The 27803-nt window shown below is 38.8% G+C and overlaps 1 protein-coding gene across 2 annotated transcripts in view; it reads right to left on the bottom strand.

Moving 5' to 3' along the window:
- The window catches only part of slco2b1 (solute carrier organic anion transporter family, member 2B1), a 39483-nt gene extending 15959 nt beyond the window's left edge, over positions 1–23524 (bottom strand). Inside the window, exons 1-7 of one of the 2 annotated variants that reach the window (XM_023269487.3) lie at positions 23366–23524; positions 21380–21635; positions 15526–15663; positions 14036–14198; positions 12774–12998; positions 7921–8019; positions 2866–2996 (exon numbers count right to left, since the gene is read on the bottom strand). In XM_023269487.3, coding sequence (XP_023125255.1) covers positions 2866–2996; positions 7921–8019; positions 12774–12998; positions 14036–14198; positions 15526–15663; positions 21380–21430 — 807 coding nt within the window. In that variant the 5' untranslated portion in view covers positions 21431–21635; positions 23366–23524. Of the gene's footprint in view, positions 1–2865; positions 2997–7920; positions 8020–12773; positions 12999–14035; positions 14199–15525; positions 15664–21379; positions 21699–23365 lie in introns of both variants that reach the window. The other variant, XM_023269488.3, reaches the window with a different exon arrangement.
- Between the last annotated feature and the right edge of the window lie 4279 nt (positions 23525–27803).

The raw sequence follows: 27803 nt of genomic DNA on the forward strand, positions 1-27803 counted from the left end.
GTAACAAGCAGTTAGCTAAAGGTAAAAAATGCTAGCTAAAACTAACAATTACAAGTTAAAAAATACTTAGCAAAAAACTAACAAACAGTTACCTTAAAGTAACAAATAGTTAGCTAAAACTAACAAATAGCTACAAGTTAAAAAAAATAGCTAGCTAAAACCAACAAATAGTCAGCTAAAGGTAAAAAAAAGTTAGCTAAAACAAATAGTTCCAAGTAAAAAATAGTTAGCTAAAAACAGTAAATAGTTAGCTACAAGTAAAAAAATAGCTCGCTTAAATAACAAATGGCTAGCTACAGGTAAACAATAGTTAGCTAAAAATACAACATAGATAAATAGCTCGCTAAAACTAACCAATAGCTAGCTACATGTACAAAATAGCTTAAACTAACAAATGGCTAGCTCCAAGTGAAATAACAAAAATAGTTAGCTAAAACTAACCAACAGCTGGGTGCAGGTAAAAAAAAATAGCTAGCTAAAACCAACAAATAGTTATAGGTAAAAAAAAACAAAAAAAAAACACTGAGCTAAAACTATGAGCTAAAAGTAATAATAATTACCTACAAGTAAAAAATAGCTAAAACCACCAATGGTTGGCTAACAAACAGCTAGCTTGTTGACTCATTTTGTCATGTTTCTGTGATATTTCTTGATCAGTAATTTAACAAAACAGAAAACATCTTAAAAATAGCAGAAAAAAGTTTTAAAAATACACAAAAATTGTGAAACAGCAGAAATGTTGAGTGAAGTCAAAACAAAACTATTAATCTAAATAAAAGTGAAGCGTTTGACCTTTAATGAAACGGGGAGTTGTTGGTGATTCATCTCATTTAACAGATAAAACATGAGCAGAGTTCAACTTTCTCTTTGTTTTCTTCTGGGTCGGAGCCAAAACTCACTGACGGCTGGAATCTAGTTTTAGTTTTATCATGAAACCGTTGAGCTGTTTATGGTTTTATTCTCCTCCTGAGGCGTCTGAAGCCACCAGGTTCACTTCATGTGATCTTTATCACGTCATTCAGATAAACCAGCATCACTGAGTCTGAGTTCAACAAGAAAGCTGTGAGGATTTTATGTTCTACAGATTTAAAAAGAAATCACTGCTATATCCCAACGTTCTGCAGCCATTGTGTAGTTTTATGGAGCCGTAGGTGAGCTGGTGTTCATAAAAATAGCTTTAGAATATGAAAATCAGATGCACAAAGGTGAGATTTTAGATTTTTTAAATGAACAAAAATATGTATATTATGTGTGTTTAGTCTCAAAGATCAGGAGGATATTTAAGGAACCCGGTCTGATGGACCCTGGAGGAATGTCTGCTAACTGAAAAAGAAATCTTTTTATTAAGGTTCCTCCAGGATTTGTTTTTGTAGATTTAGACCTGATACTTTAGACCTGCATTTATGCTTAGTTTTATTCATTTTATTTTTAATACTTAGTTTAATGTAACTTTGTACACCACAATATTTCAAAAAATATAACAACAATATTATTATATCATATATTAAATAGCCAGCTAAAAGTAAGAAATAGTTAGCTAAAAGCAATGAATAGGTAGCTAATATATAGTTAGCTAAACATAAAAACATAGTTAGCTAAAAGTAACAAATAGCCAAAACCAACAAATGGTTAGCTAAACATAACAAATAGATAGCTACAAGTAAAAACAGTTAGGTAAAAGCAACAAATGATTAGCTAAACTAAGCAAATGGCTAACTATACATAACAAATAGCTGAAACCAACAAATGGTTAGCTAAACATAACAAATAGATAGCTACAAGTAAAAAATAGTTAGCCAAAAGTAACATATGGTTAGCTTAACATACCAAATTGTTATCTACAAGTGAAAAATAGTTAGCTAAAACCAACAAATGGTTAGCTAAACATAAAAAAACCAAAGGCTAAAAGTAAAAAACAGTTAGCCACAACTGAGAAATGGTTAGCTAAGCTTAACGAATACTTAGCAGCAAGTAAAAAATAGCTAGCTAAAAGCAACAAATGGTTAGCGAAAACTAACAAATAGCTTAGTCATGTGTAGTTTGCTAAGAATAAGAAATTGTTAACTAAATGTAAACAACATAGCTTAAAGTAAGAAATAGCTAAAGTTAATCAATAACTAAAAGTAATACAATAAAATACGAGATAGCTAATTATTTATTTTCAGCTAATCATTTCACTGGTTATTTTTATTTGTATAGTAAACTACTAAATCGATAAAAGTGATGTGTTAGCTAAAAGTATTAGCTAATACATCACTTTGATCTATTTAGTAGCATTAGCTAACCATTTACTGCTTTACTTTTAGCTAGCTGTTTACTACTTTTAGCCAACTCTTTGGCTAACTATTAGCTACTGTAAGCTAACTATTTGTAAAAACAGTCAAAAACTGATAAACCTCAGCTGCAGACGTTCTTCAAGGAATTACGTTGAACTCAAACGATTCCTGCACAGCTACGATAATTAGGAATCCTGAAATGTTCGTCAAGGCTCAACGTCAAAGAGCCTTGTTTTGGATTTACCCTCATTTCAAAATAATTTCTGGACTTGGTTTTTATCAGGACAAATTTTGGATTGGTTTTAACTTTGTTTTAGACTCATTTTGACCTTGTTTTGGACTGTTTTTTTGTTGTTTTTTGCCTTTAGCCTCGTTTTAGACAGTTTTTTAAAACTTCTCTCAGACAGTTGTCAGACTGGTGTAAGATCAGTGATGAATGATGGGATTTGTATAAAATGAGTGCATGTTATGAGTTTCCAACGTTACTGGCTGCTGTCGGCTGAATGTGACGTTAAGATGATGATGAAAGACTCAGAGTCGGACAGAAGAAGCTGGTTTAAAGCTGGAAACGTTTCTGTTCTGGACTCACCTCTCTGGTCATGGTTCTGGGGAAGAAAAAGTACGGCATGGCGGTGATGAAGAGGAGGCAGGAGGCCACGAGGAAGCCGAGCCACCAGGCCCCGACCCAGCGGAGGTCTTTGGAGTCCAACGTGATCTGGTCTGAAGACAAACCCAAGTTAACGTCTTCTGTTGTGTTTGTTATCCCACAACAACAACAAACTAGTTTTAGCCTTCGGTTCTGGATTAGTTTGGTTTTTAGTGGATTTGGACTTGGTTTTAGCCTCGTTTTATCCTGGTTTTGAACTGGTTTTAGCCTGGTTTTGAGCTGTTTAGAGATGTTTTAGACGGGCTGTTTTGACTGGTTTGGGGCTTTTTGGTTTAGTCTGGTTTTAGTTGGGCTAGCTGTGTTTTAGCCTTGTTCTGGTCTGGTTTTTTGCCTCCCTGATGTCATCTGATGTCTTTTTAATATCTATAAATGTTTAATGTTTTGTGTGGGATGTGAGTGACGTTACTGAGGTCTACAGTCTCATCAGATAAATGCTGGAGATTAAACAAAGCTCCAGTTGGACCAATAAAGTTTCACAATATTAACAACTGTTTCATAAACCAGTTATTGCTTCACCTCAAGAGTTCCTCAGCTGGGATTTAGTTTCATCTCTGTAGCAGAAATAAAAGTTAGATTCAGGAACTTTCAGCAGAAATAAGGCCAACCACATGGATCCAGCTGAAGGTCCTGAAGGTCATCCTAGAAACATCCTTCCTGTTTGCTGCTCAATCAATAAAACCTGTGCAGAGTTTAATGTTACGACATGTTTGGACAGATCTCACCTGAGCAGGTGTTTGTCACATTACTCATCGAACAGCGTTCTCTGGATGTTTGCCTGATTTGAAAGTTTTCATTGGTCACAGTGACTGATCTGCTACAGGTAACGTCAGCCAGGTGTGACGGCAGCTTTGGCTCCAAACAGCGAAGCTTTGATTACTCAATAAAGTCATGAGAGGGATGAAGTTCTTTCCTAAAAACAACATTAGAGGATTCCAGAACGCCTGAACCAAAACTGATGCTACAGTCTTCATACAAACACCTGCTGCTGATGAACAGGACCACATTTACCCACAATGCAACAGCAAACCAGCTGGAGACGCCATCTAATGAGCTGAAACTTGTTTCAATCCAGTATTTACTGTTTTAGCTCCAATTTTATCCCAGGTTTTGGATGGTTTTAGCTTCTGAGGCTGGTTTTAGCTTTAGAGACTTCATTTAGACTGATTTACCCTCATTTAGACTGGTTTAACCTTCATTTAGACTGATTTAACCTTCATTTAGACTGGTTTATCCTTCATTTACACTGATTTAACCTTCATTTAGACTGGTTTATCCTTCATTTAGACTGATTTAACCTTCATTTAGACTGGTTTATCCTTCATTTAGACTGGTTTAACCTTCATTTAGACTGATTTAACCTTCATTTAGACTGGTTTATCCTTCATTTAGATGGATTTAACCTTCATTTAAACTGGTTTATCCTTCATTTAGACTGGTTTATTCTTCATTTATGGGTTTTTCTTTCTTTTGGACCGGTATTGAACTGGTTTTAGCCCAGTTTTGGAGCTGCTGTGTCAGGTTGCTTTTACACGACCTTATCTTACTTTTAGACTGGTATTGAATAGGTTCAGCTGTGTCTTTACTGGTTTTACTCTGGTTTTGATCTTGGTCTTAGCTAGTTTTAGCCTGGTTTCAGTCTTGGTTAGACTTGTTTTTTAGCCTTGATAAACAGCAGAGTGTTTGAATCCAATAATTTGTATTTTAGCTCTTTTCTTAACCCTGGTTTTGGATGGTTTCAGCTTTGCTTTAGACCAGTGCTTCTCAAATAGTGGGAGGCATGTCAAGGGGAGGCGCGAGTGACTGGGAGGAAAACGTCCGTCTACGTGGAACTAATTAGCTGAACTATTGTTTTCATGTACACCTGTTTTTTGCTGCGTACAAAATGCGCTGGCTGTTGTGCAAGTCCGTACTTGCTTACTTGACAAATACAGACTACCGAGAACGCAAGAACGTATTGTTAAGATACAACTGGAACAACAGCGTACTTGATCACGTCACCACCTCGGCTCATCTACTGATTATTTTTACCAGGGGTGTGAAACATACGGCCCACGGTCCAAAACCGGCCGGCCAAGACAGTCCATTTCAGCCCATGGGACGACTTTACAAAGTGTAAAAATTACAGAGAAGACATTAACTGGAAATTGTAAATGTGTAAAACTGTAAATTTTAAGCAATTTCTAAACCTTGACAAGTTATTTTGATCATGAAGGAAAATACTAGATTGTTCAGTTCCAGATACCTCTGACTGAATGTTTTGTGATTTTGTAGATAAACTGTGATCTGTCATTTGCAATGCACGTGTAAATGATCAACTGAGGCATAATATTGTTGAAATTGAACTTATTTATCTTAAGAAATTTCAGGGTGATCATAATGTTTTGTAAAAAGATAGTTCATTAAATGTGAGCATTTTCAGAATGCATTTTTTGAACTAAAACAAAGGGAAAAAGTTAAAGCTGTGGTGATTTAGGTTATTATGCTGTGATTTTAGTGGTGGGGCCCACTGGAGATCAGATTAAGCTTTATGTGGCCCCTGGACTAAAATGAGTTTCACACCCCTGACCTTTACTGTGAAAAACAACAGAATGGAATCAGACTAAATAATACAGCCCTGCATAGTCACATTTTAATGTAAAGAAAGATCTGTTTATATGTATATATATATATATATATATATATATATATATATATATATATATATATATATATATAGATGTGTTAAACTTTGTATATATACACAAAGTTATGGGCGGGGGGGGGACGTTTTTTGTCCTCGGAAGGGGGACCTGGCAGAAAAAATTTGAGAACCACTGCTTTAGACTGATAATGTACTAGTTGGTATAGCCTGGTTTTAGTCTGGTTTTAGCCTACACTTGGGCTAGTCTTTGGTTTGGTTGGTTTTAGATTCATGTTAAACTGGTATTGGAATGGTTTCGCTTTCTTTTGGACTAGTACTGAACTGGTTTCTGCCCAGTTTCAGGTTGGTTTTGCACTACTCTGTCTTGGTCTGGTTTAAATGGGTTTGTTTTTTTATTTTTACTGGTTCCAGTCTTGTTCTTCACTGGTTTTGGACTTTGTCATTTGGTACAAACTCCTCTTTAAACATCTGCTGTTTTTGTTCCAAACTTTTTAGGAACTTTTGATGATTTTCAGCGTGAAAAGCGAAGTTTTAAGTTTACTGTAGCTGCTTTATTGTGACTACCTGACCTCAATTCTTTAATCTGCAGAAAAGTTCAGTTAATCAAACAACGACTGAGGAATCACTCCACACGATAAGTAACCTGTGGAGCAATAAAATACTGGTTTATAGCCACAACAAAGGAGCTGAGTGACAAGATAATCCCTCATTCACTGATGAAGACGTGCTCTAAAACCACATCTGAAATCTTATAAACTCGCAGCAATGTCCTCAATTTACAGGTCAAAGTTCTGAACGGGTCCCATAAAACTGAACTCTTGCATGAGCACATATCAAATAAACACAACGTTCCCACACAGCTCACTGATGGGATGAAGAAACAGGTTTTTGTCTGAACATGTCTGTAGAGAGGGAGAAGATGCATTAATCTTGAAGCTGTCAAACAACCAAGGGAGTCTCAACGGAAGACGAGGAGGCAGAAAAACAAGGAAACAAACACAGCGTGACTCAGAAACAGTGACCAGAGGAGGGAGGTGTTGGAAGATACAGAGTAGAGAGGAATGTTTCAACAAATTTAATTTGAGCTTTAACTGCACGGGAGACTGATATCCAAAATAACCCAAAACCTGTCCAAAATGACTCACAGCTACTCAGAAACTACTTCAAATCTGTCGTTAATGAAGACACTTTGTCCAAAATTACTTTAAACTTGTCAAAACTTGTCCAAAATTGCTCCAAAATGACAAAACTTGTCCAAAGTGAGAGAAAATGTGTTCCACATGATTGAAAATTAGTCAAAAATGACAAAATGTTTGCCAACATTACTGAAAATGTGCCCAAAATTAGTGAAATATTGTTTAAAATGACTCTAAATTTGTCCAAAATGACTCTCAGTGTGACTAAAACTACTTGAGATTAGTCAGAAATGGCTTTAAACCTGTCCAAAACAACTTTAAACCTTTTAAACTGGTCTAAAACTGTTTTATACTGGTACAAAACTACTTCAACCTGTCTAAAACTACTTTAAACTGGTCCAAACTACTGTAAATTGGTCCAAAACTGCTTTAAATTGGTCTAAATCCATTCTAAACTGGTCCAAAACCACCTTAAACTGGTCCAAAACTACTTTAAACTGGTCTAAATCAACTCTAAACTGGTCTAAACCTGCTTTAAAATGGTCTAAAACTGCTTTAAACTGGTCCAAAACTGCTTTAAACTGGCCCAAAAGTGCTTTAAACTGGCCCAAAACTACTGTAAACTGGTCCAAAACTGCTTTAAACTGGCACAACACTGCTTTAATCTGGTCTAAAACTGCTTTAAACTGGTCCAAAACTGCTTTAAACTGGGTTAAAACTGCTTTAAACTGGTCTAAGACTGCTTTAAACTGGGTTAAAACTGCTTTAAACTGGTCTAAAACTGTTTTAAACTGGGTTAAAACTGCTTTAAACTGGTCTAAAACTACTTTAAACTGGGTTAAAACTACTTTAAATTAGTCTACAAACCACTTGGAATTCATCAAAAATGACTAAAACTTGTCTAAACTATTTTAAACTGATCCAAAATTACTTTAAACTTGTCTAATACTGCTTTAAACTGGTCTAAATCTACTCTAAACTGGTCTAAAACATCATTTAACTGGTCCTAAACTACATTTTTCCACGTCGAGGAGCCAAACTGTTCATTTCTAACGTCAGACTTTCTCTTCATCTGTGGATCTAAACCAGCTCTGACTTCCCTGATGTCGATTTATTTCCACATAAAGAAACTTTAACTTGTTTATCAGCACCAGAAACGTTCATCATGTTCTGCTGGAGATAAATAAGTATTCTCCTCACCTTTGGTCAGTTTGTCGAAGTCGACATAGAACCTCTGCATGAAGGAACCGGTGATGAAGCCGAAGGCCGGACCGATGGAGGTGACGGCCAGAAGGATGCCTGAAAGAAAAATTCACTTTTACTGCAGAATCACGTCTGGAAATACACTTCCTGTCCAAAAGAAAAGTCTCCACCTGGATTTAACTGACATAAAGATAAGAGCCTTCCATTGGAACCCTAATTTTGGATAATCCATTGGAACCCTAGCTGATTCTCATCTCTAAACAACCATGTTGAAGATATATCCTGTGGTCATGGGAAGGATGTTAATCTGTCTCAGAAATTATTGGCCTGCATCAAGCAAAGAAAACATCTAAGGAGATGAAACGACTAAAACCAGGTTAAGAACCGTCCAATGCGTCATTAGAACCTGAAGGATAGTGGAGAACCATCATCTCAAGGAACAAATGTGGTCTGATGAGTCCAGATTTATCCTGTTCCAGAGCGATGGGGGCATTAGGGTAAGAAGAGAGGCAGATGAAGTGATGCCCTCATCAAGGCCTGTGGGGTTTAGGGTTCTGATCTGGGGTTGGTCAGGTTCACCAACGTTATGTTCCCAAAGAATGAGGTCAGCTGACTACCTGAATACAGGAAATCCCCAACTTAAGTCAGAGTTCTGTTCCTACGGATCGATGTCAGTCGATTTTCGCCTTAAATCGGAACTCCGGTGAAAATGTAAACAAAGCCGCTCCGTGCATCACGATATCGATCAGTTCTTCATAAAGTCCTGAATACCAACAACTTTCATTCATGAATGAATCATTTTACTAGAAGATACCAGAACATGTTAACCTGTTTTTACAACTTGACCCATGTTGGTCGGTGTTTCTTCCTGTTCCCAGCGTTTTATTGTCTAATTTCACTTCCATGGAGACGGCTTTCCTTTTCTTCCAATCATCAGAAGAGTCTGACTTATGCTGGGAGCCATAATGAAGGACAAAAAGTTAGTGAATGTAGCACAATCCAAGGTGGAGTACAACCAGAGAATGGAGACAAAGCCGTCTGATAGCGCCATGTGATGACGTATTCACCCACTCCGCTCATCAATTAGTTCCACGTAACCAGTTCTGATGTAACAATGTAGCGCTGTAGGTCGAGGACGTCGTAAACCGAGGACCTCCTGTATTCTGAATGACCAGGTCTTTCCATCAGTGGAGGTTTTCTTCCCTGATGGCATGAGCATGTTCCAAGATGACGATGCCAGGATTCATGGGGTCACATTGAGAACGAGTGGATCAGGGATAAGGAGATGGATTGACCTCCACAGAGTCCAGACTGAGTTTCAGAGCATTTGAAATAATTTTTCAACAATTCTGCACAGATTTACACCATTTTAGACAGTTTTAAAGTAATTTTTTACACAGTTTTATGTCATTTTGGACAACTTTTGAAGCATTTTGAATATTTTTTAATGGTTGCAGACAGATTTATGCCATTTTAGACAGTTTTGAGTCATTTTAAGTGAGTTCATGTAATTTCAGACAGTTAAGTATTTTTTGACCATTTTATACTGATTTTGCACAAGTTCATGTCATTTTTGATATTTTTGAAGCATTTTGAATGTGAATAATTCCAGTTGTAGAAAGATGTTTCATCATGCTGAATGGATCTCCAACAACCTGCTCCTCTGTTCACTGTTTCTGAGCCGTGCTGCATTTATTTATTCATCCAGTTTATTTTCCTCTCGGTCTGATTGGTAAGGATATTTAAGGGAAATAGGCTGAAGGAAACCTTCAAACCCTCTTTGGTTTAGCTTTGCTATCAGCTGCTCTCAGACGTCTCTTTGTTTATTCTGGGCCATGTGTTCGCTGATAAACTCCTCCTTCCTCCAGAATTATCAGCTGCATGTCGGTATGGAAGCTATTTGCCAGAATGAAGACGGTAAACATCCACGCCTCCCATTAACTCGATCTGTTCCTCCTGCAGGCAGCTTCATAAAAATAAGTCGGACAGAAAACAGATCTGCTTCAGGTCATCTGATCTCCAGATCTGAGTTTGTGGTTACAGCAGCTTCTTACATAACAACCTATTTAAAACGCCTTCCTGGAACTGATCTAAAGTCCTGATAGCAGCTCCACTTCCTGTAGGTTCCTCTAAAACAACCACAGATTGGAGTTTATCAACCTAAAACCCACCAGCAGGTCTGGAAGGTGTGTTTTTATTTTTAAAAGTTACCAAAACGACACCATTAATTAGCCAGAAACAGTGAAAAGAACAAGAGTCTTCATGTTTTAACTTTCCAACGGTCCTTGAACGTCTCATGTGAGATGTTTGGTCGGGAAACTCGTCCAAATCTGAGCTTTAAATCATAATTATTACTCAAAATCTCTTTTTAAAAGCAATAAAATAAATGCAGCACGGCTCAGAAACAGTGAACAGAGGAGTTAAAGTAGTTGGAGATACATTCAGCATGGTGAAACATCTTTCTACTGATGAGGAGCAAAGTAGAGAAACGTGTCAAAATATTCATTTGTTGTCCAATATGAAAGAAATTTGTCCAAATTGGTAAAAGCTAGTCAAAAACTACCTAAAATGTGTCTAACATGATGAAAAAATTGACCAAAGCTGCTTGAAATATGTCAAAAATTACATAAAACTTCTCCAAAATTACTCAGAATATGTCCAAAATGTGTATAAAATAACAGAAACTCGTCCACTACGGCAAAAAAAAAAAACTTGTCAGAAAGGACAAAAACTCTCTAAAATGTGTCCAAAATGACTCTAAACCTCAACAAAACTATTTGAAATGTGTCCAAAATATCATAAAACAGGCACAAACTCCTTGAAATCTGTCAGAAATTCAACAAAACATGTCCAATGTCACAAAAACGTGTCCAAAACACCTTTAAATTTTAATCCAAAATCACTAAAAACTTTAACCTCCTGAAAATACTGACATTTTGTCAAAAACCACTTAAAATAGAATCCAGAATGACTCCGAAGTCGTCTAAAATGACTCACAGTGAGCTAAAACAACTAGCCACAGTGAGTTTAAACTAGCCATAGTGAGCTAAAACTAGCCACAGTGAGATTAAACTAGCCACAGTGAGTTTAAACTAGCCACAGTGAGCTAAAATAGCCACAGTGAGCTAAAACAACTAGCCACAGTGAGTTTAAACTAGCCATAGTGAGCTAAAACTAGCCACAGTGAGATTAAACTAGCCACAGTGAGTTTAAACTAGCCACAGTGAGCTAAAATAGCCACAGTCAGCTAAAACAACTAGCCACAGCGAGTTTAAACTAGCCATAGTGAGCTAAAACTAGCCACAGTGAGATTAAACTAACCACAGTGAGTTTAAACTAGCCACAGTGAGCTAAACTAGCCGCAGTGAGCTAAAACAACTAGCCACAGTGAGGTAAAACTAGCCACAGTAAGGTAAAACTAGCCACAGTGAGCTTAACTAGCCACAGTGAGCTTAAACAACTAGCCACAGTGAGCTAAAACAACTAGCCACAGTGAGTTTAAACTACCCATAGTGAGCTAAAACTAGCCACAGTGAGATTAAACTAGCCACAGTGAGTTTAAACTAGCCACAGTGAGCTAAACTAGCCACAGTGAGCTAAAATAACTAGCCACAGTGAGCTAAACTAGCCACAGTGAGCTAAAACAACTAGCCACAGTGAGCTAAACTAGCCACAGTGAGGTAAAACTAGCCACAGTGAGGTAAAACTAGCCACATTGAGCTAAACTAGCCACAGTGAGCTAAAACAACTAGCCACAGTGAACTAAAACAAGTAGCCACAGTGAGTTTAAACTAGCCATAGTGAGCTAAAACTAGCCACAGTAAGATTAAACTAGCCACAGTGAGTTTAAACTAGCCACAGTGAGCTAAACTAGCCACAGTGAGCTAAAACAACTAGCCACAGTGAGCTAAACTAGCCACAGTGAGCTAAAACTAGCCACAGTGAGTTAAACAACTAGCCACAGTGAGCTAAACTAGCCACAGTGAGCTAAAACTAGCCACAGTGAGTTTAAACTAGCCACAGTGAGCTAAACTAGCCACAGTGAGCTAAAACTAGCCACAGTGAGCTAAACTAGCCACAGTGAGCTAAAACAACTAGCCACAATGAGTTTAAACTAGCCAGAGTGAGCTATAACTAGCCACAGTGAGATTAAACTAGCCACAGTGAGCTAAAACAACTAGCCACAGTGAGCTAAACTAGCCACAGTGAGTTAAAACTATCCACAGTGAGCTAAACTAGCCAGAGTGAGCTAAAACTAGCCACAGTGAGCTAAACTAGCCACAGTGAGCTAAAACAACTAGCCACAATGAGTTTAAACTAGCCAGAGTGAGCTAAAACTAGCCACAGTAAGATTAAACTAGCCACAGTGAGCTAAACTAGCCACAGTGAGCTAAAACAACTAGCCACAGTGAGATTAAACTAGCCACAGTGAGCTAAAACTAGCCACAGTGAGCTAAACTATCCACAGTGAGCTAAACTAGCCACAGTGAGCTAAAACAACTAGCCACAGTAAGATTAAACTAGCCACAGTGAGCTAAACTAGCCACAGTGAGCTAAAACAACTAGCCACAGTGAGATTAAACTAGCCACAGTGAGCTAAAACTAGCCACAGTGAGCTAAACTATCCACAGTGAGCTAAACTAGCCACAGTGAGCTAAAACAACTAGCCACAGTGAGCTAAAACTAGCCACAGTGAGCTAAAACAACTAGCCACAGTGAGCTAAAACAACTAGCCACAGTGAGCTAAACTAGCCACAGTGAGCTAAACTAGCCACAGTGAGCTAAACTAGCCACAGTGAGTTAAACTAGCCACAGTGAGTTAAAACTAGCTGTATTTGTGCATTTTGTACCGAGGTACAGCGGAGAGTTCCTCCTGCTAGCGTGGTCATCGATGTACGAGATGCCGAACGGTTGGATGGGAACCGAAGCCACACCCAGCAGCAGCTGAGCCAATAGCAGCAGAGGATACGCCACCTGCTGGGCGGGGCTCTCCTGCTGCTGGCAGCTCTGATTGGACAACGGGGCGGCCGAGCTGCTCTCCGATTGGCAGAGACCGGAGCTGTTGTCACTGGAGGCTGAAAGGAAACGAATGTTTATGTTAATACAAAATAAAAGTCTGAAGTTTAAAGAATCTGAGTTCTGAGTTTATCTGATAAAAATTCTGCAAAAAATAAAAACAAAAAAAACCCTGTTAAAATCAGAAATAAATAATCATAATAAAATACAAATACAGTAAAAATGTGTAATTTTTAATTCCCTTATTGAAAGTTTACAGGTTTTTGATGTTTTCGTTATTTACATTTTTCTTTTTTCTTTCTATGTTTTTGTAACTGTCAACATACAAATAGATTTTTTTACTATTTTACAAGATATTATCTGTAATTAAACAAAAAAGAAAATGAATACATATAATTTTCTTAGAAAAAGCAGCAAATATTTATTTTTACAGTCAAACATTATTAATTTTTTTTCTAAATATACAGATTTTTGTTGTGGATAATTTACTATTTTATTATTTACAATTTGAAAAAGTATTGATTTACAATAAAAACTATAGAAAAATATGGCAATCAGTAATATAATGACAGTTTTGAGGATTTAAATGCAGTAAAACAGATTGTCAATGAGTTTAATACTTTTACAAAGACTAATTTTTGATCTGGATATAAAATTAAAGTTATTAAATTATTTTTTCATTTTTCAGCCCTTAATATATAGATTTTTTTCTTTTACATAACAGCAAATATCTGGAAATTAATGACAATTTTACTGATTTACATTGAGTAAAAAAAAAGCATAATTTTACAGTGCAAGACCCAATTACTCCTTGCTTGTTTGTGTTGCAAATTTATTTTCACAAATGGCAAAAATATTATTTTACAGTTACATTATAGACAAAAACTAGCAAAATCACAGAAATAAAGTTTTGATTTACATGTTTTCAGGAAAAAAAACTTTGAATAATGTTCACATTTTAAGATTTTTACCAGATTTGACATTAGAACCTAACTATTTTCATTATATTTAAATAAAATATTTATATTTTACTGGATATTATTGTTGGTTTAACCAAGGAAACCTTTAAAATTACGATTGTTTTTCTACGTCTCACAGCTGATGTCATCTCCGTAGTCGTATTTCCCGCTCAGGAAGTGAGGCGTCGCCATCATCAGCGAGGCCACACCCGCCAGCAGAGCTCCGCCTCCGATGAACCGTGGACGGTGGACTCGGCTGCCGAAGAAACTAACAAAGACGATGAGGACTGTGTTCCCCACCTGGACAAAACATGAGCCATGCTTTTATTTTGACAGAGACTTACTTAATTCTGAACACCAAGTTCTCAGGAATTCTCCAGAATTTTTGACATTTTCTTTGGACAATTTAATGGCTTTTTGGACTATTTCAAGTCATTTTGGAGGAGTTTGTGTCTTAGCTCATAAACGTTCATCATGTCTTCTTGTTGATACTTTAGTTTTTGATTCTTTTGTTCAGACATTAGGTGAATAGATAGATGTTATTTACCTTGCTTGACAGCGTGACACGTCAGCTGGCAGATTTTCACAGCCGGCTGACACGTCACGCTGTCAGTGAGACGCTTCTGGGGAAGGCGAGTGTTCGCCGAAACTGTCAAGCAAGGTAAATAACATCTATCCATTCACCTAATGTCTGAACAAAAGAATCAAAAACTAGAGTTTCTGTCTTTTTGGACACGTTTTAAGTCGTTTCAGACCAATGTTTGGTCGGTTGGAAAAGACTTTAGCTTTTCGCGGAAGTTTCAGGTAATTTTTGGACAATTTAATGTCTTTTTGGACAAATGTTAAATCACCTTGAACAAATTTTAAGTCTTTTTGGACAAATTTTAGGTAATTTGTCGACAGTTTAATGTCTTTTTGGACAAATTTTAAATCACCTTGGACAAATTTTGTTTCTTTTTGGACAAATTTTGATTTGTTTTTGGACAATTTAGGCAAATTTTAAGTCTTTTGGGACAATTTAGTCAAATTTTAAGTCCATTTGGACAATTTAACGTCTGTTTGGACAAATTTTAAGTCACTTTGGACGATTTAATCTCTTTTTGGACACATTTTGAGCCTTTTTTGGACAACTTAATGTGTTTTTGGACAAATTTTAAGCCCCTTTGGACAATTTAATGTCTTTTTGGACTTTGGATGATTTTTTTGTCTTTTTGGCCAAATTTTGAATTGTTTCTTTTTTTGGGGAAATTTCCTGAATCAGAACATCCGGAGTCTGTCATTTGTCAAATCTAGTATTTTCTTTTAGACACATTACAAATAATGCTGGACCATTCTGAGTATCTTTGGACACATTTCAGGCCATTTCTGACTGATTTCTGTCTTTAAGGACATTTTTAGAAACTTTTCCCAGTTTTACTGCTTATTTTTAGTGAATCCTGAGTCACTGGGGATCAGTTTGAAGCCAATTTGAACAACAGAACGTGATAATTCGTCCATTATTTTTGATCTCTTCCACAACAGGAGTTGAGGTTCCTGCTACCAAGCGTCTTGTTGTAGCTGCAGAACAGTGAAACCAACCGAACAGAACCATGAAACAGAACCTCAGGACCTCCAGAGGAACACCGACCTCGTTGAAGGCGGCCAGCAGACCAGACTTCTGGCTGGACAGACCATAACGTCTCTCTATGGTGGAGATGGAGCTCTTCATGTAGCCGGAAACCAGGAGCTGAGACAACTGGAGCAAACTGTGGCAGAAGACAAAGAACTGAGGAGGAGGAGGAGGAGAAGAAGGAGATGGAGGAGGAGGAGGAGAAGAAGAAGAAGAAGGAGATGGAGGAGGAGGAGGAGAAGAAGAAGGAGGAGGAGGAGGAGGAGAAGAAGAAGGAGATGGAGGAGGAGGAGGAGAAGGAGGAGGAGAAGAAGGAGATGAAGGAGGAGGAGGAGAAGAAGAAGAAGAAGAAGGAGATGAAGGAGGAGGAGAAGAAGAAGAAGGAGGAGGAGGAGGAGGAGGAGGAGGAGGAGGAGAAGAAGAAGAAGGAGATGAAGGAGGAGGAGGAGAAGAAGAAGGAGGAGGAGGAGGGAAAGAAGAAGAAGGAGGAGGAGGAGGAGAAGAAGAAGGAGGAGGAGGAGGGAAAGAAGAAGAAGGAGGAGGAGGAGGAGGGAAAGAAGAAGAAGGAGGACGAGGAGAAGGAGAAGAAACATGAGGAAAATGCGTTAAAAATAAAAATCCATTAGAACCTGATGAGTTCCTGTTGCAACCTTGAATTTATTTCAAACCATCAACTGTTCCTCAAAGATAATTCTAGTATTTTAATAAAAAATAGAAATGACAAAACACTTTTCCCAGCATCTGGAACCAAAAATAACAGAAAGATGCCATCAAACATGAGCAGTGCTCCACAGGTTCAGGGTTTAACGTTATTCTACATCAGACGGGTGAATTATTCATAGCTTGAAATTCTAAAAATCTCAATAATATTTTAAAAACGATTGTTAAAATAACAATAAACAGATTTAGTAGATTCTATAAAACCATGAAATGACAGATAATGGAAATTACTAGAACATCAGCTGAGGAATAAAACCTGTTTTAGAACAGGAAAAAAACTTTAATCTAAAATATCTGAAGAGAAATGAAAAACAGAAATGAATGGCTCCATAGCGCCACCTGGAAAATTTCAAACATTTATTATGACCACTATGTGTCACTTACAGTTATGAAATTTGGTAGGCATATGTACCTTGTCAAGACACACGAAAATGTAATTGACAACCATGCCCAAAACCCAACAGGAAGTCAGCCATTTTGAATTATGTGTCATATTTTGAATGATTTTTGTGTCATTTCCAGACATTTTCAAAAGCTATAAACTCAAACAAGGTAACCCAGAGAGAGCTGAAATTTGTCCAGGATGTACAGCAGGCATGGGTGATCAAAAGTTATCAAAATACTCCTCAAAAGTCTGAGGGTATGGAAATGGCGGCTGGCAGAAGGCGGCCATTTTGGATGTTTCGCTATGAAACAGGAAGTGATGTATAACTAGCCTGTACATGCTTCAATCTGCCTCAAACTTTACATGTTCGATCGGAGTCCAGCCCTCATCACATCCATAGGTTGATATAAATGCTCAGTTGCAGCGCCACCTGGTGGATATGTGTGGGATATCGGAGCTGCAAGGATGCGAAGACCCGACCGATGCTGCTTGCAGCTTTAATTAGGGTCCGAGCACCGAATGGTGTGAAGACTCTACTGAAACCTGTGGGTTCATTATTATACTTTATTCATCAGACGAAAGAAACGCATTTTTGATGCCCTAAAAATACTTGAAAACACGTGAAAATCTGCACACAGACCAGGACCATTGAAAAATTTGATATTTTAGGGGCACACAGGTGAGCCAAAATGGCTCCATAGCACCACCTGGAAAATTTCAAACAGTTGTTATGACCAGTACGTTCCCACTACGGTTATGAAATTTGGTACACATATGTAACTCATCAAGGTGTACAAAACTGTGCTTGACACCCATGTCCAAAACCTGACAGGAAGTCGGCCATTTTGAATTATGTGTCATTTTTGGACATTTTCAAAAGTTAGAAACTCAAACAGAGCAACTCTGGCAGAGCTGAAATTTGTCCAGGATTTACTCCAGACATCAAAATTGTCAAGAATTAACTTTATTGACAATTTTAACTGTTTCTGGAACAGGCCAGAATATTTTAACAGTGATGGCATTCATCCAAACAGGTCCGGCAGATCACTTTTAATCTCAAATATCCAATACACCGTCCACGCTTCAGACTGACTAGTGCCAGTGTTTACGTCCATCTCCTCTTCACGCTCCACTGAACCGCCTCCCAGCTACAGCGCCCCCCTCTGTCCCCACCTGGAACTCCCCCCATCTTCCCCTCCAGCACACCCACTGCCTCCCCCCTCTGGCTCCCCCTGCCCGTCACCCCCGCTCTACCAGAATTCAACAAGCTGCCAAATCCCCACCATCATCAGCTTCAGACAACCTCGGCAGCCCTCCCTCAGAAACTGCCATTTTGCTAACCTTCGCCCACTTCCACGGACCTCACAGCCTTGTCCCCAGAAGCCCTCCCCTAATCACACATCCACACTTCACCTGAACTTTGCCCTCTTCAACACCCGCTCCGTCACCAGCAAAGGCCCCATTCTACAATTATTCATCCTGGACAATAAACTGGACTTCCTCTGTCTAACCGAAACATGGCACAAACCACTGGACTTCTACCCACTCAACCAAGCCACTCCCTCCGGATACACGTACCTCAACTCACCCCGCCCTGAAGGTCGAGGAGGCGGCATCGCAGTCATCCACAAACAGGTCTTCACAACCATCCCACTTTCCATCCCTGCCTCCCCCTCCTTTGAACACCTTGTTTTTAAATTACCCGGTCCCACCCCAATGGTCACTGCTATCATTTACCGCCCACCTAAACCAAACCCCTCATTTCTCCCTGACTTTTCCCACTTTGCCACCCAGCTATTAGCTACATCTCCGTCAGTCCTCATCCTTGGTGACTTCAACTTCCACATGGACAACCTTCACAGTAAATCTGCCTCTGACTTCCTAGACCTCCTACAATCACTCAACCTCACCCAGCATGTCAATTTCCCCACCCACAACCATGGACACATCCTCGATCTGGTCTTACTCTGGTCTTACAGTCCTAAATATCTCCAGCTGTCATCTCTCCATCTCTGACCACCTAGCAATAACTATGGACATCAGCCTCCCCACCCCCCTGCCCAAGGAAAAACGGACAATCTTTTTTAGAAACACCAGATCACTCTCCCCCTCTGTATTCTCCGCCTCACTGACCACTGCATTGTCCGTCTCCCCTCCCCCATCAATCAATAACCCCACTGACCTTATCAACCACTACAATCATACTCTCTCATACTGTCTTGATCAGCTTGCTCCCCTCAAATCCAAATTAGTCACTTTCTCCCACTCTGCTCCATGGTACACCCCCGAACTCCACCTCATGAAAGCCCATAAACGACAGCTGGAACGTCTTGTCAAGAAAACAAACCTGACAGTTCACCGCCAAGCCTACTCCGACTTCCTCCAACAATACAAAGACGCCCTGAAATCCGCACGGTCCACTTTCTACTCTGACCTGATCAATACCAGCTCCAACAACCCCAAGTCCCTCTTCTCAACTGTCAATAAACTCCTTGCCCCCCCGGACACCGTCTCAAACTCGTTCACCACCGACAAGTGCAACCTATTCCTCTCTTTTTTCCATAACAAAATCATTTCCATCCACAGCAGCCCTGTCACCTCTCCCACTTCACTCGATCCCCCGTCTCCTCCACCAAACCCTCTGAACTTTCCTCCCCTGGCCCACTTCTCGCCCATTTCCCCCCTGGACATGCCCAAATTCATCACTGGAACTAAAAACTCCACATCCTGCCTGGACCCCATCCCCACTGACCTCCTCAAAAACTGCCTCCCTGTTATCTCCCCCCTCATCTCTAACATCATCAACACTTCCCTCAGTACTGGCTGTGTCCCCTCACCCCTCAAGCTCGCCTCTGTCTCCCCCATCCTCAAAAAACCTGGTTTGGATCCAACCTCCCCTCACAACTTCCGGCCCATCTCCAACCTCCCCTTCATATCTAAAACATTAGAACGTGTCGTCGCTGCCCAGTTGAAAACTCATCTCACCTCCAACAACCTGTATGAAACCTTTCAATCCGGATTCCGCTCTCATCACAGCACTGAAACTGCTCTCCTCAAGGTCACAAACGATCTCCTCCTCTCCTCAGACTCTGGACAAGTCACCATCCTCATTCTCCTCGACCTCTCTGCAGCATTTGACACAATCAATCACTCCATCCTCCTGTCCCGCCTTCAATCCTCCATTAACATCACCGGCACCGCCCTCACCTGGTTCACATCATATCTCACTAATCGACAACAATTCATCAAGGTCAACAACTGCACATCCCCCACTGCCCCCCTGTCCCACGGTGTCCCTCAAGGATCAGTCCTTGGCCCCCTCCTCTTTATCCTGTACCTCCTCCCCCTCGGCAACATCATCCGCCGCCACAACCTACACTTCCATTGCTACGCCGACGATATCCAACTCTACATCTCCACCAACACCACCGCCACCACCACCCTCCCCTCTCTCTCCAGCTGCCTGGCCGACATTAAATCCTGGATGAGGAAAAATTTTCTCCTGTTAAACTGCGACAAGACTGATCTCATCTTTATTGGACCTAAATCACTCACACCATTTCCCCACTCCCCCATTACCATTGATAACACCACCCTAACTCCTTCTGCTCACATCCGCAACCTCGGTGTGATATTTGACAGCAACCTCACATTTGAACCCCACATTAATCAGATCACCAAAACTGCCTATTTCCATCTCCGCAACATCGCCCGTCTCCGCCCCTTCCTCTCCTTCTCAGCCGCTGAAACCCTCATTCATGCCTTCGTCACTTCCCGCCTTGACTACTGCAATAGCATTCTCTTCAGCTCCACCTCCAAAGCACTCAATAAACTTCAACACATTCAAAATTCTGCTGCCCGACTCCCCACCCGAACCCGTTCTCATGACCATATCACCCCCGTCCAGCGGAACCTCCATTGGCTCCCCATTTCACACCGCATCCAGTACAAACTGCTTCTCCTCACCTTCAAGTCCATCCATAATCTTGCCCCCTCTTACCTTACCGATTTGCTCCTCCCCTACACCCCCCCCAGGAATCTCCGTTCCTCCCACACAAACCTCCTTTCCATCCCGCACAGGACCAGCCGGCGACATTGGGGGGACAGAGCCTTCGCCATTGCCGCCCCCACACTCTGGAACTCCCTCCCCCATGCCCTCCGTGACTGCACCAACCTCACCACATTTAAATCCCTTTTAAAGACTCACCTTTTTAGATCTGCTTTCCTTAAGTGATCCTGTATTTTATCTTGAACTTGTTTTACTATCTACTGATTTTAATTAACTGTTTTGTTTTATCTTATTGTATTTTATGTACAGCGTCTTTGAGTTTTTGGAAAAGCGCTTTATAAATAAAATTTATTATTAAAATGCTCCACAACAGTCTGAGGGCATCAAAATGGCGGCTGACAGAATGCGGCGATTTTGGATCTTTCACCATGAAACAGGAAGTGATGTATAATTAGCCTGAACATGCTCCAATCTGCCTCAAACTTGACATGTTTGATCAGAGTCTGGCCATAATCACGTCTATAGGTTGATATGCACTCTCAGTTGCAGCACCACCTGGTGGACATGCTTGGATTCGCTGACCAACCAGGATGTGAGGACCCAACCAACGCTGCTTGCAGCTTTAATTTTACATATTTTTGTCAACGTGTGGAGGTTTGAGTCGTTTTTTTAGAGGTTACATGGTTTTTTAAAGTCTGTTCCCAACAAACAGAAACTAAATTTGATGAATAAAAAAGCAGAAAAACTCAGAGACCAACCTTGATGCTGTTGAAGAGACCTTTAGGCCGGACTGGATCTGGGACGCCCATCCTGGAAACACCTGGAAACACCTGAAAACTCCTGGAAACACCTGGAAACACCTGAAAACTCCTGGAAACACCTGGAAACACCTGAAAACTCCTGGAAACACCTGGAAACTCCTGGAAACTTCTGGAAACTCCTGGAAACAGCTGGAAACTTCTGGAAGCAGCCTCAGGTTGAGTCGCTGCAGTTGAAGTTTGTTCGTCTCAACGTCTGATTTTGTTTTTCAGAGGAGAAAAATTTTTTAAAAAAACGTCGAGTGAACAAAGGCAGTTTCTAGAAACAACAAAAAATATAAATAATCTTCAGCTTGGAGAGAAAACAACCAATAAAACCCTGAAAACGTTTCTGTCCCTGAAGTTGAATGTTCTGTAAAACATTCTGATCTGATCTAAAGAAGCTTCTTAACGATGAAATCAGCAGGAAGTTTCTGTTCAGCGTCAGAGAAGCTTCTTAAAGAGAAACATCGTCGATCACCTCAAAAATGACTGTTAACTGTAAAACAAAGATGCACAGCATTACTCTTTTTTTTACAGTTAATATGTAAATTAATATATTTTTCGGTTTGTTTGTTTTTTACATTTTATCTGTAATTTGACAGTAAATATCAATAAATTAAGTAATTTATATTTTTTGTGAATTAAAACAGTAAAATTTTGCTGTGAAATGCTTTAAAAAACAACAACATATTTTTATGTGAACATTAGTCACAGTTTAGGCCTGATTTCTTCTGTATTTATTGTGTGGAGTTATTAATTATTATCTATAATTTAAATGTAAATATTTACAAACAGAAATTATCTGTCAAATATTAGTTCTGGCTGTTTTAAATCTGGTAAAAGAATTGTTTTATTTCATTTTATTTTTACATTTTTAAATTAATTAAATTTAATTTTTCAGAAACACATTCACAGTTTTGAAGCAGAATTTTACTGTTTTATTTATTAAATAAAAACGAAAATGCTGAAACTAATAATAATAATAATAATAATAATAATAATAATAATAATAATAATAATAATAATAATAAATAAAATTTGCAATGTTAAATTTAGATATTTATTTAATTATATCAAAAAATTCTCTTTGTTTGTCCAAAATTTTAAAAAAAAAATTACAAAGTAAATAATAGGATTTTATTTTCATTTACAAGTCAGTGATATTTTATATTTTATATATTAATACAATGATACTGTTTATTCTTGGAAATTTATTAATATTTTCATGTTTAAAAAAAATATAGGGAAAAAATCCGTTAAATAGAAAAAATTGAAAGAATTTAGTAAAAAATTCCAGATTTGTTTTATTTATTGACTTATTTATCTATCTTTGTGTCCACTTCAGCATATTTATTTATTTATTTATTTATTAAAGCACACAGGAAATAATTCTGATGATTTAAATTAAATCACAAGTTTAAACAGATTGTCAAAAAATATGGAAAAAACCTTGAACAGATTTTTTAATTAAGTAAAAATACAGATTTTGTTCATAACACATGGGAAATAATTCTCAAATAAACAGATTTAATCACATAAATGATCAAAACTCTCTTTTGATACATTATTCTGATGTTTTTATGCATTTTTTCCTCCATAACTGAACTTTTTAAAGATTTAATTTAATGACAGTTTGTATCTGAAACTTTTAAAGTAAAATCCAAGAACATTTTCCTCCTTTTACTAAATAAATGTTAATAAATCCTCTCAGTTTAATGTTTTTATGAAGCAGCTGCAACAAACTGAAGCTTCCTTTCATCTCTTCTGTCAAACGTTTCTGCTGCTGCAGAACAAAACGTGGTTTTAATTCAACCCAACCAGCTGCAGTTGATTTTAACCTTAAACTGGACGTTTCCTCTGCAGCATATTGAACCATTTTAACATTAAACTGGACGCTCTTTTCTCTCTGAGCTTCAGTCGTTCTCTAAAACAGGTTTAACTCACTGTGAAGCAGCAGCAGATCCTCAGATCCTCGGGTTTCCGTCGCAGTTTCAGGAAAAAAGCAAACAGACACTTCGACTGAAGCCCTGAGGAGGAAGAGGAGGAGGAGGAGGAAGGACAGAGGAGGAGGAGGGACAGAGGAGGAGGAATTTGAACCCTGAGTGTCGAAGGACCGAAGAAAAGGGAGGAAACCTTTAAACGTGACACAAAAAAACAGGTTTAGTGCTGCAAGAAACAAATTCCTCCAGAAAACGACTCGACTGGCTTCATCTGCACACACAAAAACACACAACATAGCTGAAGACACACAAAAAGACACACAAAATAAAGGCAAAAACACACAAAAGACATAAAAAAACCATAAACAGACACAAAAAGACAAAATATGACCACAAAAAGACACAAAAAGGGAAAAAATGACCACAAAAAGACACAAAATAAAGGCAAAGACACAAAATGACTACAAAAATACACTAAAAGACACAAAAAGACAAAAAAAATGACCACAAACAGACAAAAAAGGCAAAAATGACCACAAACAGACAAAAAAGAGACAGAAAATGACCACGAGAATACACTGACCACAAAAAGACAAAAAATGACCACAAAAGACACAAAAAGACACACAATAAAGCCAAAGACACACAAAATAAAGGCAAAAACACACAAAAAGACAAAAAAGACAAGAAAAACTACACTAAAGGACCCAAAAAGACAAAGAATAACCACAAAAATACACTAAAAGACACACAAAAAAAAAAAAATGTTTTATGTTTCAGATTTTGGTTCAGTCTGACTCTGATTTCAGATTTTAAACTTTTAAATGATAATTATTCTTTTTCTTTTGAGTTAAAGTCTTAAATAAATCTGATTTATTTTATTTTCTGCAGGTGTAACTTTAAGTTCCTGAGTCTAAACTACCTGAGAGCTGAGAGTCACCTGAGGACAGCAGGTCGCCCCCTGCTGGCCATCAGTCAAACAACAACAGGCCTGAATGAGCTCAGCTGGGACCAAACACTCAACAGTTACTAATATAATAATTAATCCCTCATGACTCATTATCATTGTCTAAACCCTGAGGAGGAAAATCTGCTGCAGAAACTGACCTTCAAACCGACTCACACCTGATGTGACGACGAACAATCTCTAAATACACACAAAACTCAGAAAAAGACGCAAATAACACACAAAAACACACAAAACAAAGAAAAAGACACAAAACGCACAAACAACACAGAAAAAGACATAAAAACACACAAAAACACAGAAAAAGACACAAACAAAAAACAAAAAAAGACAAAAAGATACAAAAACACACAAAACACAGAAAAACACAGAAAAAGACACAGAGACATAAAACACAGGAAAAACACACAACTGACACAACAAACACAAAAAGACACAAAAAACACAAAAACACAAACCATTTTGAAAACATTGGTTTGTTACCCAGAAATCTTAGTGTGGCACAAAGAATGAGGTAATCCCTGCTTCCTGTCTTTGTGCTAAGCTAGGCTAACAGTTTCCACCTGCTTCCAATCTTTGTGCTAAGCTAGGCTAACAGTTTCCACCTTCTTCCAGTCTTTGTGCTAAGCTAAGCTAACAGTTTCCACCTGCTTCCAGTCTTTGTGCTAAGCTAAGCTAACAGTTTCCACCTGCTTCCAGTCTTTGTGCTAAGCTAAGCTAACAGTTCCCCTGAGAACCAGTTCAATGACCTGCTGGTCCACAGAAAGTGAATCTAAACAGGTGTTAACAGTCATAAGGTCCCTGAATGCATCGCTGCAGCCTCTAATTCAATTAACCCGCTGGTCACGGACTCACCTGAGAGTTCACCTGCTGACAGGAAACAGACCTTCCTGTTTTAAAGAGATGAACAGAGGCGGGATTTAACACAAAATGACTGAAAAAAAATACAATTTAGATACAAAGCAACCAAAACAGACTCAAAATGACTCCATAAAGATGTAAAATGATCAAAAATATACATAAAACAACAACAGAGACACAAAATGTTCTGAAAACGCCACAATTTTAGACACAAAACAACCAAAAGAGACACAAAATAACAAAAATGACAAGAAAAAACACAATTTACACACAAAACAACCACAGAGAGACAAAGTCACTACAGAGAGACACAAAAGGACTGCAAAATGTCAACAGAGAGATGCAAAAGCCATGGGTCCTGATGGCATGAGCTCCAGACTCCTCAGGGACTGTGCAGACCAGCTCTGTCAGGTGGTCTGCTACATCTTCAACCTCAGCCTGAGTCTCACGTTCTTCGACTTCTCCAGTGCCTTCAATACAATCCAACCCTCACTGCTGAGAGGGAAGATGGAGAGAGCAGGAATCAGTGACCAGCTGGCTGCATGGACCATGGACTACCTCACAGACAGACCTCAGTATGTGAGGCTACAGGACTGTGTGTCTGATGTGGTGGTCTAGGAGCCCCTCAGGGTACAGTACTCTCACCTTTCCTCTTCACCCTCTACACATCAGACTTCCACTACTCCACAGACAGTTGTCATCTCCAGAAGTTCTCCGATGACACTACCATCATAGGATGCGTGTCAGAAGGGAACGACTGTGAGTACAGGAAGGTCATCATGGACTTTGTCTACTGATGTCAGCAGAACCACCTCCAAATGAACGCCAGCAAGACAAAGGAGATGGTGATTGATTTCCACAGGAAACCCTCATACACTCCAGCGCTGAACATCCAGGGACTTGACATTGAGAGAGTGAGGACCTACAAGTACCTGGGTGTTCACCTAAATAACAAAGTGGACTGGACAGATAACACTGACTCTCTGTATAAGAAGGGTCAGTGTCGTCTATACCTGCTGAGGAGACTCCCATCATTTGGTGTGAGTAGGACACTGCTGAGGACCTTTTATGACACTGTGGTGGCATCCATGGTCTTCTATGCAGAGGTGTGCTGGGGAGGAGGATGCTCTGAGTGTGATAAGAACAGACTAAACAGACTGATAAAAAGAGCAGCTCAGTCTGTGGCTGATCCCTGGACTCCATGGAGGTGGTGGGAGAGAGGAGGGCTCTGGATAAACTGTCTTCTATCATCAGAAACACCTCCCAGCCTCTGCATCAGACTGTGAACTCCTTAAGAAGCACCTTCAGCAACAGACTGGTTCACCCTGAATGTAAGAAGGAACGTTTCCACAGGTTGTTTATTCCAACATCAGTCAGACTTTACAATGCCGCCTTATAACTGGTCCACCTCTGTTACTGCTGCACTTTCTCCCTCACATATGCAGACCACTTATGTGCAATAACTGTTTCAACCTCATGTAAATAGTCTACTTTAAAAAAAATCTTATGTGTATATAATGTTCTCTGTGTTTTTGCAGTGTGTTTCTATTTATTCTGTACTGCCTTTATACTATTTTTTTCTCCTTGGAGCTGCTGTAAAGGTGAACTTTCCCCACTGTGGGATCAATAAAGTTTACCTTATCTTAAAATGATCTGAACAGACACAAAATGCCTCTGAAAAGACACAATTTACAAACAAAACAAACACAAAGAGACAAAATGTCCTGAAAATATCAACACAGAGACGCAAAATGACCCCAGAAAGATACTAAATGATCTGAAAAGACTGCAATTTAGACACAAAACAACCAAAAGAGACACAAAAAGACAACAAAGCCACACAAAATTATCAGAAAAAGACCCAATTCAAAACAACCAAAAGGAGAGAAAATAATAAGATGCAAATTAACACAAACAAAACTGACACAAAACCAACACAAAGACACTCAAGAACACAAAAGTACCTCAAAAAGACACAAAATGATTCTAAAAAGATGTAAAATAACCAAAAATAGACACAAAGCAACCACAAAGAGACACAAAAAACAAAAACAGACACAAAATGACCATTAAAAAGACCCAGTATACACACCAGACAACCACAAAGCCACGAAATGACAACAAAAACCACAAAATGACTGCAAAACAAGAGAAGTGATGAAAGTGACTCACTTCCTGGTGTGTTAACAGTGATTGGACGCTGCTCTTTTCAGGATTACCTATCTGAACCTAAAACCCAACGAGTTAGAAAGACGTCTTCTGTAAAATAAATCATCAGAATGTCATCGTTTATCTACTAGAAACCAGATCTGAAAAGAATCACTGGGTTTGTTGTGTTTTCTGAAGTTTAATGAGATAAATGAACCAAATCTCAGCTAAAACTGGTGATTGTGTGGCGTTTTGGACAAACTAACCTGTAGAAGGACATAGACGGTGGTTCGTGGACGAAGGTTTGGACAAACTAACTTGTAGAAGGATAGTGTTACTATTAAACTGACAATTCAGTAAGAAAGTCTGGTTTTACCTTGCTGACATGTTTCGACGGCAAGGTAAAACCATACTTTCTGACTGAATTGTTGGTTAAAAAGTAACTCTATCCTATAATAAGAAACGA

The sequence above is a fragment of the Amphiprion ocellaris genome, chromosome 14 (assembly GCF_022539595.1).
Source record: "Amphiprion ocellaris isolate individual 3 ecotype Okinawa chromosome 14, ASM2253959v1, whole genome shotgun sequence".
NCBI classification, from domain to species: domain Eukaryota; kingdom Metazoa; phylum Chordata; class Actinopteri; family Pomacentridae; genus Amphiprion; species Amphiprion ocellaris.